This window comes from Notechis scutatus, chromosome 1 (assembly GCF_049901735.1).
Source record: "Notechis scutatus isolate UNSWTSFEM ecotype Mainland chromosome 1, rNotScu1.2, whole genome shotgun sequence".
Lineage (NCBI taxonomy): Eukaryota > Metazoa > Chordata > Lepidosauria > Squamata > Elapidae > Notechis > Notechis scutatus.
Window position 1 is genome coordinate 231,548,234 of NC_142009.1, and position 22,135 is coordinate 231,570,368.

The window sequence follows — 22,135 nt, forward strand, 5'->3', positions numbered from 1 at the left end:
AAAGAAAATAATGGATTTTGTCACACCTCTAGATAAGGGAAGAGCAAAGCTTCAGATTATTTCTCTGGGCTTGGAATTTAGAAACTGTCATCAACAGGGAAAGTATTGAAAACAGATTAAAAATAACGCACACTTCAAACTGCTCTGACAAATCTTTTACAGCTCACAGCAAGAAGGATAGGCAGGATGTCATGAATAAGAAAACCAAGACCGTAATTGTGAAGGAGAAGGAGGGAGTGAAGCATCCCTTGCAGAGACATTTGCCAGCTCTCCTGTAAGATCAGTGCATAAAAAAGATTTTTCCTTTAGCACTTGGTTTTCTTCTCCCTCCCACTCAAGGCAAAATTATTCTGGAGTGAAGAGGCAGTTCAAGTCCCTCAAGAGTCAGTGGCATGGCTCTGTCCTTAATCAGCACAGGTGAGCAAACTGCACTCCATAAACTGGCAGACTTGTGGCAGTGGTTCTTTCTTCTAGCCCCCAATTAACTTCTGAAAACGTGAGGATGTGATACAATTATACAATTCTGTTAAACGCCCCCCCGGTTGCTCAAATGATGCAGAAGATTACATTACCCGGACAGAGAATAAATTAGACGATTGTCCAATTTGACCCTTATTCTGAAACCTTGTTCTCCATATTCTAAACACTTTTAACGCTGTACTTGTTTTCTGAGAGGACAGCAAGTCTATATCTGTGGCTGTTAAATGAAAAATGTTTGAAGAATTTCACTAAGCATTTTGGAAAGGTTAAGAAATGAAACTGCATAAGGACCAGAGTTGTTGCAATAGGTAAGAGTCAGAAAAATCTCCTCCTCTGGAATTAGGAAGTGTCTTTTCTGTACTAGGGAATTGACTCTTCCACATCATGTTACAAGTTCTGAGGAGTTTAAAGGAAGAAGTTGCTTCTCCACAAAGGACAGACTAATAAGGCAGGCAAATTATTGACTTGTCTGCAATCAGCTTGAAGCTAACTGCACTGCAGTTATCAAGTGGACATTCACCAAACAGAACAATAAACAAATGCAAGTCACACAGAAAGGAAGTGAAAAGAGCAAAGGAACTTACAGGAAAGATTTCATATCCAAGCCTCGGTTCCGAATCTGCCCCACCATATGATCCCAGCTCCCAGGGTTGGAGCGGCTACGGCCACCAGCTGTCCTCTGCTTGGAGCCAGCGGAGGTCCCTTGCCGTGACTGGCCACTCCGACAGCCCCGAGGGTTGCCAGTGGCTGAGGAGGAGCTGGTGTGGGACTGCAGGTGACCCAGGCTCTGGCTGGTGGTGGGCTGGTTGTGGCTGGGGTTCTGATGCTGGCTGAGTGGCTGTTGGAGGCTTTGCTGGCGCAAGAGGGTGCGCGGGCGCTGGCATTTCGGGTCTCCTGCTGAGGTGGGGATATACTCAAGGGTAGTGGCTGTGGACATGGTGGAATCCTCAAAACTTACGGAGATGGAGGGCAAGGAAAAGGAGAAAAAGGAGAAGAAGGTAAAGGGGCAAAATCGGAGGAAGGAAAAGCAGAGTGTTAAAGAGAAGATGCCCCAGCACAGCATTCTCTCAGCCAGGCATGGTTTGAAGCGACACACTGTCCTTGGGAGCTGTGCCTCTAATTCTGAATCTTTGGCAGCATAGGTCCCCTGCCCTGTGGCCATTTTGTACCCTTCTGTGATCACGAGATCCTTTCCAATCTTGGGGTTCAGTGTGAGAGTGTTCACAAGCCACTTCTCCTTTTCTTTCTCCCAAGCTTGTAAGGAGAATCAGAATGCCAATCCTCATTTCAAAACTAATTAGACTGCTTTCTCAACGCAAATTCCCTGGTGCCTGTGATGGGTTGCTTGTGACATGTGACACATTCCACAATCGCTTTCCCTATTGGCTCTCTCTGAAGCCATTCCTATTCAGAACTGTCACATATCCTAATCCATTTCCCCCCCTAATGAAGTTGCAGCCCCATCTTTCCCTTGAATTGGTATAGTACTGTCCTCCAGAGCACATTATAATATTCTTAGGTAATTACATGTAATAATGGTGCCTATCCTCTTTACTGTTGGCTTTATATGCTTTTGAGAACTGCCTGAGAACCAGAAACACACGTTCTATGGCTTGTTGAAGTTGCAGTGAAAGCCCCAGGAACTTGTCTAGAGACAATGACAACCCTACAACTAAGGCAAGGCTATTTTGGATTATTACAGGAGTGTTGGGTTTAATGTTTGCTGTTCCTGAACACTGTCCTTTTTCCTCTTTGAGCAAGGAAACTGAGGTAACTGCTTGAGGGAAGAACTAGCTTTGCTACTAGCATGTCTGTTTCTTTAAGCTTCTGTCATTGCCAAAGTGTTGCTAGAATTAAGGGAAGACAAGATGTGTTAGCAGGAGTTTCACCATTTATTTCCTGTTTATGACTGACACTCTTCCATGGTTACTTTTCCCCTGCTCCCATCTGAGCTTAATTTTGGTCAGCTAGGGAAAAAGAAGCCAAGGAAAGGGTTCTGTAGAACTATGAGCATGTACCTATAGGTGTTTCTTTTTAGCAGAGGAGGTAATGGAGATGAGATTCAACTCTTCTCTCTGATCTTGCCCTAGCTCTCTTTAAAATGGACTTTGTTTACTTCTTGATTGTTTGGCAAGGACCAAAGCTTAACGTCACAGATTTCTTGCCTTCACATCTTGTTCATCCCCCTAAAGCAACTCAAAAGCACATCATAAGGCAGAAAATTCTGCACTTAAGCTTTCCTCTTAACTCTTGATAGTAAGGGAACAAATAGGCCATTGTCTCTTGTCTGAAAGCAGTGCTACTGTTTTCTGGTGTGGCTCTACCTGATTGGATGTCATTCACAATTTTTGATCATAAGGCTATCTCTATGGATTCAGGCAAATTGCAGCCTTTTTTTTTTTCATTATGGCCCTTAGTGGATTTGATTTGGAAGTCATTTCACATCTCACAAAGTTATACATTTTTGTGCAATATTGAACATATACTCAGTGAAGAATATCTGCATCCAAGAACAGCTTCTCAATGAGTGCATCTACATGATATATACATCTGTAAGCAAACATCTTAGAGGCATGTCTTTTTTTTGAAAAATGTAATGCTTGAAGTGGCCATTAGGGGTCTGACTACACGTGATATACACACATATCTCTATAGAGAGTGTGAGAGAGGCCTAGGGGTATTTGTCCAAGTAAGAATTACCATTTCAGAAAAGGAAACTCAGGAGTCCAAAAGCAGGGGAGTGTAAAACACAAGGAGCCTGGATAAGCCTCTTGGTGAGGCAAATGTAATGAAGAAATGGCACACCCATCTTAAAACACCCTGTCTGTCTTGTCAAAAGAGTCTTTTCTAAAGTCATGAAACTAAAATGGTACTGAGACCCTTCTGATAGATGTCTGCTCTATGTAAGAACCTTTTCTTGAGCAGTCTCCCAACTCGTAAGCCAGCGGGATACCTATACAGCAGACTCTAAAATGCAGAGGCCACCAATTCTAGCATGTTGTAATGCTCTCTCCATAGCAGTTCCGGGGAGGCCAATACAGAATTGTCCCATGTGATCTGAGATTGTGGCCCTATGGAAAAGGGGTGATTAAAACCACAACTCATATCCTGTTACATTGTACCCTCTATGAGGATTCATGGAATCATAATTCCTTACCTGGCAAAATATCTGAGAATTCTGATCTCTTTTTATTACTATCAGATCAGTGTATGATACAGCTTCTTCAAGTGCAGTTAAATTCTACTATATTATCCATAAAATCGGGCAGATTTTGGCTGCCCACTGATGATCTCACCACTAACTATAATATAGTATTATATTTTGTTCTGCTTTGTTCTATTTATTTTAATGTTTTGAATTTTTAATTCTAGCCTGTGGTTATAATATAGGTACTCCTTGACTTACAACAGTTCATTTAGTGACCATTTAAAATTACAAGGGCACTGAAAAAAGTGACTTAAGACAGTTTTTTTCAGAGTTACGACCTTTGCAGCCTCGAAAGTCAGACACCTGGTAACTAACTCAGATTTATGATGGTTGCAGTGTTCCCAAGGTCATGTGATCCCCTTTTGTGACCTTCTGACAAACGAAGTCAATGGAGAAGCCAGATTCACTTAACAGCTGGGCTACTAACTTATCGACTGCGGTGGTTCATTGAACAATTGAGGCAAGAAAGATCATAAAATGGGGCAAAACTCACTTAACAAATGTAATAGATTGATTGATTGACTCTAACAGATGCATCTGAACATAACGTGTAGTTAGTTGCCTAGTTGGAGGAACAAACCAGGAGGGATAGGTAGGAAAAATATAAGACGGCCACACTCCTGTAGATGTGAGAGAGAGAACCCGTGTAGGTATGATCTATAGCCTGTGGACAGTGAAGCACAGGACAGAACATATAGCTTGAAAGACAATACGATAAGTAGGGAAAGCTGTCACAACTAACCAAATAGGACAAGCCATTGAGTAACTCAATGCACAACATAGCTACCCATACAGCCAACGACAAGAGAAAAACAGGCATGGGTGATCATAATGACATAAGACAATGCAGAAAGAAACATGCAGGGATTAGAAGGAATTCATGATCAAGGCTGTTCGCTTACTATGCGGCTGCCCTTGCACATTTTGTTAGGAATTAAATATACTGTGCAAGTTTTAAGTTACTGAAAATATCTGAAGAATAGTGCGGGGGGGAGGCTGTCCCCTCATATCAAATAACTCCCATCATCTCCATTGACTTGCCAGGGGCTCAGACAGGTACCTTTCTTGAACCTACCTGTAGGGCTAAATATGAGAAGGTCTATATACAAATCTATCTTATACATCTATTCTTGCCTCAGATTGCAAGGACCATCCATCTGCATCATTTATTTGAAATACAGAATACGTGTTTTGGTAGAATATGTTTCCAGTTAGCTTCTATTTCTTTTTAAAAAAAAAATACTTAACTCCATTTATAAACAACCATGCTTGCAATTAAACTGAAAACTGGACTTTTGAACAGGCCAAAAAGAAGTATGGAAAATGCAGAATATGACAGGGTGGTTGAATAAGCAAACTGGTGAAACTATTCCAATTAGGAAAGTTATTTTGAATACAGTATTCCCTAAAAGGCATGGCTAGCCATTTGTCTGAGTATCTCACAAAGCAGTGGTGGGATTAAAAAAATTTACTATCGGTTCTGTGGGCGTGGCTTGGAGGGCATGGCATGGCTTGGTAGGCATAGCTTGATGGGCGTGGCAGGGGGAGCATACTGTAAAATCTCCATTCCCATTCTATTCCTGGGGGAAGGTTACCACCGGTTCTCCAAACTACTCAAAATTTCCGCTACCGGTTCTCCAGAACTGGTCAGAACCTGCTGAATACCACCTCTGTCACAAAGGGAGCCAATCACCGATACAGGAAGATGAACATGTGAAAGCAGAGAGGAGCACAGTCAGCTGATCACCCACCAGACTTACTACTCCTAATATTTTTTTCTAGAGCAGCCAGATGGGGCAAGTAGTCACAAAATATGTCACTTGTATAAAAAGTAAAACCAAATAAGTTCTTTAGTATAACTAAGAATATTCAGAAACTAAGAGCAATTGGGGATCTAGCATTTTTAGCCTACTACTGACCTTGGCCTGAAACCATCTTTACTCAAATCAGCAGAATTGCTTAGGGAAGTCATAACAAAATAATGGTTGAGTTTTTATAGGGTGAAGATAGGTAGGTAGGTAGGTAGGTAGATAGATAGATAGATAGATAGATAGATAGATAGATAGATAGATAGATAGATAGATAGATATAGAGAAAGAAAAAAGAACTGTGAAAATCTATGTAAGAAATGAGTCACGTCTCTCTCCATTTCCTACTTTGGTCCAGGTTTTAAGTACTTCTACTTATGTACTGGCTGCCTCTAGCTTAACCCCCTCCTGCTTGGCAAAGACAGAAATCAGCCTTCCTCCTCCCTGCTTGCTCCACATGTAGTGACCTCATTTCTGGTTTTTTTTATTATCAAATCCTAAATTAGTTCAGTTTTCAGCCTCTCAGTCATAGGAAACTAAAATTGGCTCCTCTGGGCTGGGAGTAAGTAGAACACATGTATTTCTATCAAAGTAATAATGTGTGGGAAGAAGCCTCTGCCACACCTGGCCTTCTGACATATCTGCAGATACCTCTGATGGCTCCCATACAGTTTCTATCACAAGGCCACTGTACAAGCAGACGAACAGAAGGGCTATCTCAGACAGACAGACAAAGCACAGTAGCACTCAGTCACAAAAACACACATGCCAGATATATATATATATGATTGATTTACTCCACAGAAAGTGCTATATGATCAAAAACCCTCTATGTCTGGGACTAAATTTCTGGAAAATATGAATATAGTGCTTATGTATTCATTTACACCTTGGATAAATACTCTCTTCCCAAATATTCATTTACATTTTTGGCATGATAATAAATGGTGACAGAATAGAGGGAACCTGTTTTTGTTTTTTTGTTTTTGGCTTTGAAATAGGTAGAATAGAGTCCTGGAAGGTATCACAAACCCAAAGGTTTTAAAAGACATAGTCTAACAAAGTAAACTGAGTTCCATGTACATTCTGGATAAGTGTAAGGCCAGCAATTGATGGTAGACTTCAGAGTGAATGATTCTGTGGGCATGTATCCCTTAGGACAAATCTTTGCTTCCTGTTATGGAGATGATAAAATATTCTATCATAGGAATAAGAACTCTTCCAACTTAATGTAATCAATCCAAGCCACTTCTGATAGTGATCTGTATTTTTGATGATATTACTTTGTTTGGATACCATGAGCTTGCAGTTGAGAATAGAACAGGAAACAGCATTAGGAAACAACTTCCCTCAAACATTTCCATATTCATTAACATATACAAAGCCACCTCTTGAAGACCTAGAGATCAGAAGAGCTAGTGTTGATTCCTTACAATTCCAAAATGATCCCAGGGCACATGTTGTTTAAGTTAAGCAGATCACTGCTTCGAGAGGGGACCACAGAGAGATCCTATATTGACCATGCTGAATTCCATGAATTCCATCAAAGAATTGTCAAATATGCTTAAAAACTCTAAAAGAAAATTTCCAAAATTGTTGGCAATGAAAAAGACCCAGCTAGAGGAACTTTTTGCTGACACTGGAATTTAGAGATACTAGTCTGATAACTGGTCTGGTGGGAAGGACAGGCAGTAGGGAAAGATTTATTGGGTCACTGACAAACGTGTTGGGCTCCATGGGTCATGGAAAGAGCCATAATGTAATCGTGCAAGTCATAGCAGTGGCAAGGTGAGCTTAGCTATGGTGTCAATAGTAGCTTTGTTAGCTCTGATGTCTCCAAGCTTACAAACCCTTAATTTAGCAAAGCATATTTCATTCTCAGCAGACTAATGAAATATAATCATTTTAAAAATGACGATTGGCAGCCTAGAAATATCCATGATAAAATCATTATCCTATTATTTCATACAGCATGAGATTTGTATGCTGTTTCCATCAAAGAAGCACATGCTGATATGGAAACTGCCTTTGCCACAGAATGTGCCTTTGCTTCAGGGGTGGGAACTGCATAGCACAAGATAGACTGTACCAAAGCTCCTTCATCGTGTGCAACTTTCTCCATGTATAACTGTTAGAAATTTGTACTTCAGGTTTTTATGGGGTTCTGAGGAAAAGATTCTGGAGTGGGCATCCCTTTAAGACCTTTATTACTGCCTGTTCTCTTTTCTACTATTTTGATCATTCTTCTTGGACCCAATCTGTATTGTCACACATACAGTAAGTGGAGGCTGCTGCTCTTATCTCCCTTTACCTAATCAGACACGTAAACAAGCAAAGGCATAAGAGGAGGAACAGAGTCTGACAATACCAAAATTGCTTGTAAGATGTTGACCACCAAAAGTGTCTGGTAAATACAAGTTATCTTAATGATTCCATAAAAGAAGCCTTACTAAGAGAAGATTAGCCATTAGGGCCTTAGGTTTATATTTAACACTAGAATTCAGTCAGACTCAGCTTCCATTGTTTTTTTCTTCCTTGTTGGACACTTAAAAAAATATAATGAAAATAAGCAAGTAAATGCGATAAAATTATGGATAACTGAGGTATTTTCTTGTCCCTCAATTCTTTTTCCAGTTTAGTTACAAGAATTTTACTTATCATCAAATGTACAACCCCTATTCCAGGTCATCAGTCTTTGGCCAATGACTAAGAAGATAATGCAATAACAGATTTCACAGAGAAATTCCTTAGAGGGAGTTCCTTAGGGAATATCTGATACAAAAAGTGCTTTACTAGTCAGTTGTTCCTTCCCTTCTACAACAGTTCACCAGTTTTGAGATATTGCAATGTGATTCTCTTGCAAAAGAGTAAACAATGAAAGCTGGATTCAAGTTAGATTTAGAAATGATGGATTACATGAACACATTTTTTTTTTGCTCAAGGTACTGAATGCTTTTGTGACTGCAGAAGGATGGGAATAAATCACACGACTAAAGAGTATATTCTAGAATTATATTGTGTCTCACAGTATATTTACTGTGAAGGACCCAGCAATATAGCCATTGATGAAAAAGCTGTGGTCAATCGAAAGACTTTTAGATTGACCCAACTGGAGACCAGCTTTTACATGCTTATATATGTGCAATCTATCTCAAAGCATTAAAAAGTAAAAAAGCTCTTCTCTCAAGCCTTTAACTCACCCCTCTTTTTTTTTGAAGAACACAACCATCTCCCTCAAGATTTATTTATCCCCACCACACTGTGACTATTCTGTTATAGTGTCATTATGACAGCCCTCATATTTTTCGGTGCTTGTCTGGACTTCAGCAGAAAGATCATTATGGGATTTGGACACGTTTATCTTCCATGCTCCTAGCTGCAATGCCTTTGGGGCCAGCAGGCCAGGTCATGCCAGGCCTGGGATGCACTCTCACTCACTTGGATAAGCTGAGCTTCCCTGCTGCTAGGTGGCTCTGCACCATTTGCCATCGGCCTCTCCCCGCCTTCCCAATGCTGGGCTCGCTGTGGGCAGACACGCTGCTCTTCATGCCGTCCTCTCGGAGCTGCTGCCTCTCTCCGTGGCATCCTTCTCGCTCTCCTGCCAACCCAGCTGTGGCTGAGGCAGCCAACTTTGCACCTGACAGCAATGAGCCACTATGGTATGTCAGGAAAGAGAGGTGGCAGGTGGCAATGAGAAGGAGGTCACATGAAGAAGAGGAGAACAGAGAGAAAGAGAGAGAGAACGAGAAAAGAGAGACAGACAAGGGACAGACAGACAGACAGAGAGAAAGAGAGAGATCAGCACTGCAAAAGAAAGGGCCAAGGAGAGCCTTTGTCCCAGTCAAAGGCAGCAGGCAGCCCTGGCTTGTGAAGTTATGATTGCAGCCAAAGTTAATTCCATAGACAACGAAGGGTTGAATAATGGATAAGACTGTTAGGAGAGGCACTGTGCAGGCGAAGGGAGAAAAAAAGCAATGTTAGTGAGAGAGCTTACCACTACCATCACCACCACCACAAAGTGCAGATGCAGAGAATACGCTGAGAGGGTGACCAAAACGGGCAACCCCATCCTGTGCTGCAGAAAAGGAGTGGGTGGGTGAGGGAGAGGAGAGCCGAAGGAACCAGGGTACAGGGAGGGACGGTGCTGGCCTTTCTCAGTGAGTTGCTAGGCAGTGGTTCTCAAACCACTGGAAGCACCATATAAGCCTAGCAGGGGAAAAGCCTGGGCTAAGACCTTAAGTAAAAAAGGAATGCAATGGCTTTTGAAGTGGATTTAAGGGTTTAAGTTGCTATCCAGTGCCAACCCTTTCAGTTGGCTGAAATCATAATGAATTTATTAGGTCCAAACCACCTTTTAAATTGGCTGTATGATTGACTACTTCAAACTTTAATAAGTCAATGACTTAATCTGGTTTCAACAAACCTATCAGCACAGTATTTTCCATTTCACTGGGACCAAAATTTGAGCCCCAGGTAATAGAGTTCCTGGAGTAATGGAAACACAAGTCTGATATTCCAAGGGTACCAACCAGTAGTTGTGAACCACTGAAAGAGCAGGGTAGAAAGAGAAGGGAGGAGGGGTTGCTCGTCTCCATGGCCATATGTCCATGGGGAGGGAGTAGAGTGCAGGGGAGGGAAAGAAGAGGAGGGGGAAGAGGAAAGCAGGGATGGGTAGGTGGGAAAGAGGTGTGCATATACTCAGTATGTATGATCAAATCAGTTAAAGAGAGACTCACTTGAGGGAAAGTCGTGGATCACCATATGGGGCGTAAGGTGATATGTTTAGTATAAACTCCTTGGGAGGGTAGGAACTCCATTTCTGCTGCACTGTGTTGTCATTGTTATTCCAAAAGTCTCTGTCTAGATCACTAGATCAGCCGGTGAGAGGGGAGAAAAAAAAAACAAAGGGAAATACAAGAGAGAGAATCTAAATTCCTGCAAGGGGAGGAAGGAGAAAAAAAAAATAACCCAAATGAGAGACAGCAAGGTTAGTGTTGACTTCTCCTCCTGTGGAAGGTAAAGCTCTGTGCCTCATACCCATGTGTTCACACAAACACACATACGCACTCAGATGATATATAGGTTAAGGCAAAGCTGAAAAAAGATAGGAGCAGGCATCTCCAGAGCAGATGTTAAGGGAGAACGAGAAAGAGAGAGAGGGATTCGTGTTAAAGAAACCTCTGTTAAATGACTCTAAGGCTCTTTCCTCAGGACTCTACCTTGTCTCTTACCTGCACTGTTTCTTTTGGGGGACAGGATTTTTGCCTTTCTGTATTTTTTTCATCCAAAGTGGGTAGTGTGGAAAACAAAGCAGTATCTTGGACAATAACTTTTTTATAAAATAGTGGGAACATCAGCTAAAACTATTGCAGTTGTGCAGAGAAAGAATCTTTTCCGGTTTCCTGTGCAGAATTTGTGCATCAAACTGGAGAAAAGCACCTCTTTGCCCAATTATTATTATTATTATCCAAAAGAAAATTATCTTTAGGTAGCTATTTAGATTTCTTTCATCAGATGTATAATAAAGTGATGGTGGGAAAACAGCATCAAGGTTATGGAGGAACCTTAGTCAATGCTCAATTGTCATACTGAATCTAGGGTTACTTCTACAGATGGGCTTTGCAGCAGCTGAATCTGTTCTGAACCTAATTAATTTATTGATAATGGTGATGTTCCAGATCCATTTGCATATACAGTACCTGAATTTGCAGCCAAACTAGTATTTTTACCTGGAGTGCCACAGCTTTGCATTGACTCCATTCTTCTATTGACATTCTTCTATTCTCTTTCCTCAACCATTCTCCTGGTTCATGTCTCTAATAACGTTCAAATAAGTTCAGAATCTTCAGTGTTGCTCATCGCCATTTTAAGTTGATAAGCACAAACACAACTGTGGGTTGGTTTCAAATTGTTTCTGGAGGAATGGGGAGGGGCAATAGTGGTCCCTTGAATGGGAAAAAAAACCTTAATTGAAGCAAGAGCTGGCTTGGAGTGTTCTTCCTGATCTTGTCATTACAACTTTGGAACATGGGAAGTGATAAAACTTTAGATGCTTGTCCTCAAGAAGAGGCCTACTCAGCCTGAGGGACCTGGCATTTCCTTGTGTAGATCTTCTGCTCAGCTGTGCAGAAGGGGCCAAGGAGGGTGATCAGCCTCAGGCTGGAGTTTGTGGGCTCACAGTGCTTGCTAAGTAGGTTAGATCACCCATTCTGTAAACAGCTAGAGCCTAACTAACCATCTCCTCCTGAATTTAAGAGTGCCTCCAATGGCAATTGAGTCACAACATGTAAGATTTCACAATAGCTTTTGAAGTCAAGGGGCTGTCTAACAAATTTATTAGAGACATCAAAGGTTCCTTGCAGGCTATCTGCTTGCATCCACTTCTCTTACCACTCACCTAGTGTCCTTGCCATTTGCAGGATTTAAAAGCCTTTCAATGGCTTTTTGAGACATGTATAGAGGGAAGATGAAAAGCTTGCTGCTATAAAGGGCAGCTGAGGTTCATCAAGGAACTCAAGGTTCATCCACAAGATACCAAAAATGGGCGGGAAAAGTGAAAAGTTGCAAAAAAGTAGATAAACGAACCTCTTCATTATGCCTGCCTGTTTCCTTCGTCGTGCCTTTGGGCCAGAGTTTTTGTAGAACCTTTTCAATATGGGACTAAGAAATGAACATTTTGCAGCTGCAGAGTGTAAAAAGAGAGTTTCTATTCATATCTGTAACTATTTACTGGCAGGTCCCTGGGAAGAAAGGTCTTAGGGTTATTGTTTGTAGTGGCTTTGTTCTACCCTCAGCATAATTATCCACGACCTCCAGATAAGTTATAGAGATCAAAAGCACAAGGGAAATAATGATCAGGTTCACACATTTATCATGGCCTTGGAGCATGGCATCCATTGTTCTGATTTAGCTGAGGGACTGGCTAATAGTGTCACCTAGAACCATAAGCTACTGATGAGACCATGCATCCAGGAATTAACAAACAACATCTGTATATATGAGCACATATCTTCAACATACATATATACATATTTTTCACACACACAAACACATAAATAGCTATATATTATACACAATTATATATATATATATATATGCAAAGTTACATATAAAGGCATGCACAAACATGAATGCACACAGAGGGACAGAAGTTTTATCAACTGATTTTATCAACTCATCTGAAGATGTACAGGCAGAATTGCAGGTGTCCATACTTTTTAAGGTAACACTTCTTTTACTAAATCACCATAGCTCCAGGGCTAATAAGCAAGGTCCCTTCATCCAGCTTTTTCATTGAACGTCATCAAGCAAATCTCAAAACTCTGCAGCGCTCTTTAGTGTAGAAAATTAGATTTGGGAATCCCATAGGCAGATGTCAGAGGAGAACCGAGGGAAAGCTTGTGTGATTATATTAGAAGGTGAAACAGCTATTTTATGGAAATTATTACTTAATCATGCTTTCCATGTAACATTTTTAACAATTCCTGGAGATGAGATTATATTCAATCCCACTTACAAGGGAGCCTAGATATCAAAAATTCAAATTATGGGACCATGACAGAGAAACATTGTTTCACTGTGTTGTGTTGCTATGTGCAGTGATCATAAAAATTTAACTCACCTTAAAATATCCTTGCAATATGAAGTAAAAGAAATGGGTGAATGATGATCCATTGTCAGCTGAGTTATGTGTAGAATTATATTGCCCTATCAAGGAAATAACTTCTAATATCCCACTGTTTGGTGCAATAGTATCACATTCCAGAAAAAGATTAGTTACTATTAATGTGTCCTTATTTTGTTTTCATAAGCAAGGTCTAAAGGATAGGTTTGATTCTTTTCTGTGTAACTAAACCTTGTACGTCTAAATCACTTATTACAGAGGCTTCTATATAAACATCTATGTTTATATAATAATCTTCTCTATTCCTCTGGATGCTAACTTTGATATTACAGCTGGCCATGAGATTAAGTCCTATTGCAGGGATGGGAACATATGGTCCAGATGTTGCTCAACTGCAATTTTTAGCACTTTTCCCTGTCAGCCATGTTCTTGGGGCTGCTTGGAGTTCTAGTCTGGAGGACCATAAACTGATAACATCAATTGACTGCTCTTCCAGGTACAGAATTTATCATTTGTCAAAAGATGGAAGAAACATTAATCTTTTCAACTGACCAGAATGTAACAAGTGAGAATGGTTTACACATTAAATAACATAGAGCTTTTCTTAGAAAGCTTGCCATCTGAAAAAGAGGAATGTGCCTGGATGAAATTGGTTAACCATTTACAAATTGTTTGATAAAACATGCAAAAGAGAAAACAATTTTACAACATTTGCATGTGTTAGGTTTTATATACAAATGAATGTTTTGAAATGGTGCCTACAAGACATGTTTTACAATAGCAGGAAAGACTGTTTGGGTGTTTATGTTCAGCTGGTTGTTCATGTGCTAACAGTTAACAGGAAGGCCTCCCTTTTTGTGACTCCTTAAGCTGGACTGTATTTAAAAAAAGATAGGAGATTATGATATGGGAAGGAACAGATAATAATTGTACATGGTATGGGCCAGGGACAGGATGGAAGGCAGATGGATAACAAGAATTGAATAGATTCTGAAACCTTGAGGTATGCAGTAACCCTAGAATAATGAAACATGGGATATTGTAAAGAAAGGAAGGTAACTATCTAGGTAAGTCAATGTGCTAAGCTAATACAAAAGAAAAATATGAGTATGCTGAATAATGAAAGAAAGTTACCTGATCGAAGAACAATGTAGTATTTATGGAAACAGAGGAACAATTAACCAAAGTGAACAATATGACTAATGTGCAAGAGTATAAGGAGCATAGCTGCACTTATACTTGGTGTAATAAGGTTGTGGAGCAGATAGGAATGCAATTTTTGGACCAGTGTAATCAAAATGACTGGAAGGGCCTTGTTTTCAGATACAAGGTAGCTTGAAGGTATAATATTAAATCTATTCTTATGATGTATGTAGGTTTATGCAATGACTAACTCAAACCCATTCACTCCAATAGTTCCTATTGGGACTTACTTAATGGCTTTCTTTTCACTCCGGCATCGGCTGGAATCTGGAGTTCCCACAGTCTCCAAGGAGTTTTTATAACGCTTGCCCTAAAATGAAATAAAAAAGAGACATGGAAGATAAATATTTACTTGAAAGGAGTTATTTGGGAGTGGCCACTAAAAATATTCTTTAAGGGGAGAAAATTCTACCATAAACCTGAATGACTGAGTTCAGGGAAAGGCCACAATTGGCACACAACCCAAAGTTGGGCAAAGGCTCTCCAAGCTTCAATTGCTACGTTCTCTTCAAGCAGGAGTTGTGAGTCCAGGAGAAACCCCTGGATTGTGGACCAGATCCATCTGGGGCAATACCACTCCATTCAGAGTAAAAGAAGACAAAGTCCCAGATCCCAGATTGCTGTGTATCCAAAACTGTTTGGTCTTGCCAGAGTTTAGTCAATGCCTGTTGACTCCCATCCAGGTGCCCACAGCCTCCAGTTAGGAATAAACTCAAGACTACCTTGCCTTGAGTCTTTTTTGTATAAGAGAAAAGGAATGAAAATCTGTCACGATTTCAAGATGTTGTTGATATCGCTCATAACAATGAAGTAGAGTTCCAGTAGTTCATAGGATGATTGTTTACTGACCTGGCCTACTTTGAAGGACTAACATTAACCTTCTAATATATACTAAAACTTTCTCAGTTACACACTGAAACACATTTTTCTTTAATTTTATTGCTTCGAAACTAAAAAAGAAGTCTGCAGGAATTCACTTATAACAGTTCCCTCTGCTGGTCTTCTGGAAACTAGATTGAATCCTGTTCATTGTGAGGGATTCCATGCTCTACAGAAGAAAGAGAAGTCTCGAAGACCAAGCTTGTCTTCCCTACCCTTACATCCACAGTAGGGAAAGAACAAGACACTTTTTGGATTAACTGAACTCTAATTAATTACGTCTGCATAACAAAACACATGCCATAAGATAATGAAGTGTGCATTTTCTTCTTAATTAGGTCCTGATTATAAGACCACTTGGTTGTGATTTCTGATGGCAGGTTCAGTGTGCTTCCTGATTCTAGGGGCAGACAAGAGACAATTATTGCTAATTAGGAAACCATTAGCAGATGAAAGCACAGGTGCAGAGGGAAAGCAGTTCTGTGCTGCTCTTTGTGCAAGTTCTCTGGTGCAAAATGAGTAATATACTTCACTTTATCTTAAGACATATCAGGCATCAAACTCAAAACATCCCCCTTCACTGGTTAGGAGGTTTGATGTCAAAGAGTAATAATTATAACATTGAAGGATGGAGCTTCCAGTGAGGGTTATGGTGGACTAACATCTCAATAGGAGCTGAGAGTTGTTATGGCCAAGAATTCTGGCTGAAGGGTAGCTGCTGACCAGTGAAATCTCTCTGGGTCAAAGAGAGACTGTGAGATAACCCACTTACATCCAGATGGTTGATCCTCATGAGTAAACTGCAGAATGAAAGTTTTTGCAGTTGTTAAGGGAGTTGAACAGCTAGACATTGTTGGAGTCCATCTATACTCACAATAATTAATATACCCTTTGTGGACAAAGAGTCCAGCTACTCACATTTCTTAAACACTTTTGGAAGTCATTAATCTACAGATAAATATTTCCTTTGCAGCAAAGATTTTAAAAAATTATTGCTGTTTAAAATAATGAGAAAAGAAAAATCAGGAAAAAAACCATAAAATACATACATTGTCAATGAAATTAAAAACACATCAAAAATGCTTTTAAAAAAGGAAAAAAGATATAGTATATTATTTTTGCAATAAATAGTTTTTACTTTATTTTAATTCAAGGTGGCAAATATATCCAACACACCTTCCTTCTCCTATTTTCCCTACAACAACTCTGTGATATGAGTTGGGTTGAGTGACTGGCCCAAGGTCACCCAGCTTGCTTTTATGGCTAAGGCCAGACTAGAACTCACAATCTCCCACTTTTTACTTTCTATCTTAACCACTAGACCAAACTAGCTCTCTGAATTTCTTTCTTCTTAGGGCCTATAGATCTCTCAAACTACAAGAATAAAGTTCCCCTCTGTGACTTATAACTTTAAAAAATACAACCAACAAATCAAAATCTTAACATTAAAATACAAGACCCTGGGAATAACCTTTTCCACACCATGAGGGAGGTGTCCTACTTACCCGTGTGCCTATCTAATGCAGAAGATATTTTTGCATTCTGGGGCCGGGAAGAAAGGAGACTTTTTTCTTCTTTTTATGTGCTATTTTTAGGGTAAGAACTACACCACCATTCTGTGATTAAAAAGAATGGTTTAGATGTGTGGTGTAACATAAGTCTCTATGTAAAAAGTGAACCTTCCAAGATGCCAGGCTCCGAAAAGTTATGAACTTGGTTGAAGCTCTCCAGGAATTTGAACATCACAGCTGGGAACCAAATCTTTATTGTTGCTCAGTTTGTATCTGGGTGTTTTATCCTTGGGTTGGACAAGCTTCTGCCTTAGTGTATTCTTGGGTTTGAAGTGTGCACATATGTTGAACTGGCTGAAGATCCTCCTGAGCTTTTCCAATATTCCTGAGCTTTTCTGATATATCAATTGGACAAGCTCAGGAATATCAGAAAAGTTCATGGGGATTGTCAGCCAACACAACATACGTGCACACTTCAAACCCAAGAATATACTGACAGATGCTCTTCCACCCCAAGAATAAAATATCCAGACACAAACTGAGCTAACGTGGTATATGCGGTACAATGCAGTGAGTCATGTGCAGATCTATACATTGGAGAAACAAAACAGCCACTTCATAAACGCATGGCACAACATAAGAGAAGAAACCCATCAGGACAAGATTCAGCAGTCCATCTGCATTTAAAAGACAAAGGCCACCCTTCTGAAGACAGCAAAGTCCACATTTTGGACAAAGAGGACCTCTGGTTTGAAAGAGGGGTCAATGAAACCATCTATGTCAAAATTGAACAGCCCTCTCTCAACAGAGGGGGGGAGGATACGACATCATCTATCTCCAGTCTACCATACAGACCGTTCAACAGTTCCAAGAAGGCTCCACACCCATTTGCTACTCAGGTGACCCTGAGGACACAGATAAACTACCAAGTGGCGTCAATGATTCTCTAAAAGAATGCAAATGACCAGCTATCTGCAAGGAATATAAATCCTTCCATTCCCCACCATCCAATCAGAACTGAAGAAGCTTCTTGGATGAGAAGCTAAATGTCTTCAAAGAAAAACAGGGAAGTCCAGTTACCTCTTGACAAAGCACCTTTGGGACAATGTCAGGTATAGAATAAATGAACTAAAGAATGAAGACTTGATTACACCATATGACTACACCATCCTTTTAACAGAGGAAAAATATACTATAATGAAAATGCTATTGGTGTTATTTAACATTCTCAAACATCTGCTACCATTAAAATGGCATTCAAAATGAGTGATTTTAACTTTTATTGACTAAGAGCTATAATCACTGCCCACAACAACTAGATAGTATGCAAATGCTTCTGCTTGAATCTATTGATCTAAAAGCTAAATGTTTTGTGAGTGCTGACACTATATACAAAACTATTCAGTGAACTGTCCAATTCAGAGATTTTTAAGCACTCATTATCAAATATTAGACAGCTATGAAAACAGTGGTTCTGCAGTATGGGACTCATCATATTGTACATGTTTCTGTGATAGATATAATCAATTGGCAAATTAATGATCATAATGTGCCCCACTTATATTTTGTTTTAATTCTGCAGGTAATACTCTTTTTGAATATGAACAATGGGTACTTTTGCCTACCTAGAAAAGCCTCAGGGCTTCTAATAGGAGGGAGTGGCAGGAGAGAGAGATTAATCATACTGAAGGTGAAAAGAAGCGCAAGAGGAAAGATTAATCGTACTGAAGGAGAAAAGATGGGCGTTGAAAAAAATGATTATTAGAGCTTAAAAATAATAAGCAGAGGTTTTAGCTTAAGTGTGGTTAAAAAAAAGGGACGAGGTAGATGTGCCATCATGTAGACTGTATAAGTAGCAGCGTTAATAAAAGAGAGATATGTAGAGCTTTTTAAAAAAACTGAGAAGAAAAACTGAGAAGAAATAATCAATGTAAGAGATAGAGAGTTATCAGGAAAGGAAAATCCCAGAAAACCATGTGGGCATTTTTAGTGAGGGCAAGTAATAGAGTCTTAAATTTGACTAGAATAATTTTTTTAGCAGAGGTTTTAATAGCAAATAGTATGTGAAAAAGGATTGATTCCAACTTGCCTAAGGAAAGGGGGAAAACAGAGATCTTTGGGAGCGATTCAATGTTGGAAAACAAAACAGAGGGGAGAGGCAAAAATTTAAGGCAAAAAAATAGTGAAAGAGGGGTGTTAGCGATTTGGGGGATTCCAGAGGACATGAAATGAATGGAGACAATACTAAATTTTTAAAAAGGCATTGGCACTTATTCCATGTACTATAAAGATATGGCATACCTGAGATAGAGAACAGTTTGGCATCTGGTGCCAACACTCACCTTAGGAACAAAGCCAACTGGGTAACCTTGTACCAATTGCTCTTTCTCTCTCAGTCCTAGGAAGCAAGCAATGGCCAACCCCTTCTTAAAATTTGATCTGAAAATAGCATCATCCAGGTGATCACCAGGAGTCAACACTGACTTAAAGCAAACTGAGGAGTTTACAACTGAACAAGAGTCCTGTCAGTAAATCATAAGACAGTAGGGGCAGAGTAACATCTACTGTGGAATTAAGGGAGAATGTAAGAAAGACACAAGTACTAGTGTGAATTATGTATCTCTTCAATTTCAACTGAAAGAAAAGAGAAGAGCACAACCGCCAGCAAAGTGGATGGACTCAATTACAGCAGTGATGGGAGCAGCCATGGAAAATCCTGAAGGAACACGATGGAGAAAGATCTTCTGAAGAAGTTCCACCTATGTGATCACTTCATGATCTCTGTGATTTGCTTAACAATTGGGAGTCCTGGAATTCCCATTGCTAGGTGCCAGGGGTCATGCAATGTTGTGCTTTAGGATGGCATTGCCTAGAAACAGACCCAATTACCATCATTAATTGAGAACTACCTTCAGTCTTTCTAGGTAAATGGAGAAAGTAAATGTCAAAGGTTTTTAAAATTATAATACATTTTTAGAAATGATATGGGTTTATAGTGGATTAGTAATCTTAGCCAACTATTAAGTAATAGTTAAGATGACTAATCCCATTATGAGCCCATATTATTTTTTAAAAATGCTTTATAATTTAACAGTAAGAATTGCTGGAAATAATGAAAGTTGCAGTCCAACTAGTGTGATAGTTTGGAAAGCGTGAGTTAAGGCAGTCTTTAATACAATATATGATTTTATTGAACACACTTATGTGAAAGAAATTAGATACATTTTTATCTGCAACAACAACCACAATGATGCCTCAACAACATTATGAATGTTGGGGTTCAGAGGAGGCTCTTTCTCTCCTTGCGGTTATAAAAAAAATCAGCTCTATCAAACTGCTATTTTTATTTCAAAGGGATTTTCATTGTTGCAATAATGAAAGCTTCTTTGAAACTCATTCAGTCTGAACTTACATAATTAAACCATTCTTCAGGAATAATTTTTATTTTTTGTCACTCCCAAAATAGCTAATTTTTGCTTTAAAAAATGGATCAAGCCTGTATCTTAATATCTCAAAATGTCAGCTGAGCAAGACTAGAATTGCTCCTTTAGGTAAAATGCTTGTATTTGGCAAAATCTTGTATAATCAGGAAAAAAAAACCAATTCTGGAAAGATGTTTTGGTATATGAAGGTAGCCATTTTGTTAACAGCTACTTCACGTTTTGGTGGTTTTGATTTATTAGTGTCCTAACACTGTCAGCAGCAGCAAACCATAATTGTATAAATAGAAATGTGCTTTTTAAACATGAAGGCTGGGGTCACATATCACATGTTCAACAATTATACAATTTGCTCAGTTTGGGATGACTGTTTCTATGAATCTTGCCTACTAAGTTCAATAAACAGAGTTATACAAACCATAACTTAATGTGAAACATGAGCCAGCCACAATGAATCCACATCTGAGAACTATTATGAAGGGTCACTCATGCTTCAGTGGCTGGATATATTCTTGCTGCTGTCTAAAGCAATTTTGTTCTTATTTGTTGTACACTGAGTACAAAAAACCTTGAAAAAACTGAACAAAAGCAAATGAATATGGCTGCCCTATTGTGCTCCTTTAATCTCCTGATTGTAGCACAATTTCTTGAGCAGCAAGGTTAGATTATTTCTCAAGGGCCCTGTTGCAGAAGGAGATTTGAGCCAAGTTAGGTAATTACACTTCTCACATTCAGGTTCAGAACCCCAGATCCTTCACATAGTACTACTACTGAGGAATAATAGCCATCTTGCTTTTATTGTTACAGTCCGTTGCATAGTCAGTCAGATGTTCGGACTGTGTTTGGCATTTTTGTCTGCCTATCAAGTCCTTCCCAAGGACTGGAATAGGCAAATGTGGATGTTTGATTGTATTAACAGGTATTGTCACAGGATATGATTGTTCTGAGTAAAGTTGCCTTTTGCAATTGACTAATGGTGAATGTGTCAATGCTGATTTTGTTCAAGTAGTGCTCTAGTTTTGGAATTAAACTCAAGGCACCTATGACTATTTGGTTTACAGATGCCTTCTTTTGCCATATTTCTTCTATTTCTAATTATAGGTCTTTGTATTTTGTTATCTTCTCTTTTGCTGTCTCCAGGTAATGCCACACCTACTAGCCAGGTGTTTTTGCTTTTCTTATTAAAAATCGTTAAGTCTGGGGTGTTGTGGCAGATGCCTTTCCGTTTGAATGCTAAAGTCCAAGAACACTCTAGCTTCTTTATTTTCTATGACTTTCTCTATTTTATGGTCCCATCAGTTCTTGTTAGCAGGCAAATAAAACTTCTTTCAGATCTTCCAATGCACCATTGTTGCTACTTTGTTATGCTGTTGCTTGTACTCAATCTGTGTGATCTTCTTGCAGCAGCTAATCAGATAGTCCACTATTTCTTCTGCTTCTTTGCAGAGGCGGTACTTGGTATCTGTTGCTGTCTTCTCAATTCTGAGTTTGTATGCATTTGTTCTTACAACTTAGTCTTGTGCAGCAGAATTAGCCCCTCTGTCACTTTCTTTAAATTTCCTGCTCTTAGCTATTGCCTGGTTGCGTTATTATCTGCTTTCCCTGCTATTTGTATTGTACTGGCCATGTAATACTTTGTCCCATGTCTCCTTTCTGTTCTTCTCTTGTCTTTCTTGTAAGTGAGTTTGCTCTCTCTAGTACTCAGTAGATCTTCCTTCTTCTTTGTCTTCCATATATTCTTACATGCCCTTTCTTCTTCTTCTACCATATAATGTACTTGCAACATTCCATGCCCACTCATTTTCCTTGGTAAATAGAGCCTGTCAACATCGCTGCATGAATGAAGGGCATAACTCATTGTCATTATTTTTCTGGTTTTCCTAGCCAGGGCCTGTTACTTCCGCTTGAGTCAAGTCTGTTATTCCAGCTGTGTATCTAATGTCTGGAATTGTCCAGGTATTAATTGCCTTGATTGTATTTTC

At 39.5% G+C, this 22,135-nt stretch overlaps 1 protein-coding gene across 7 annotated transcripts in view; it reads right to left on the bottom strand.

Annotated features, from left to right (window-relative positions):
- The window catches only part of SYT7 (synaptotagmin 7), a 294,001-nt gene that overhangs the window by 67,400 nt on the left and 204,466 nt on the right, over nucleotides 1-22,135 (bottom strand). For 2 of the 7 annotated variants that reach the window (XM_087950624.1, XM_087950625.1), the window contains 3 exons: nucleotides 14,554-14,633; nucleotides 10,233-10,364; nucleotides 1,065-1,433 (listed from right to left, as the gene is read on the bottom strand). In XM_087950624.1, coding sequence (XP_087806750.1) covers nucleotides 1,065-1,433; nucleotides 10,233-10,364; nucleotides 14,554-14,633 — 581 coding nt within the window. Of the gene's footprint in view, nucleotides 1-1,064; nucleotides 1,434-8,934; nucleotides 9,151-10,232; nucleotides 10,365-14,553; nucleotides 14,634-22,135 lie in introns of all 7 variants that reach the window. The other 5 variants (XM_087950627.1, XM_087950629.1, XM_026682555.2 and 2 more) reach the window with 4 other exon arrangements.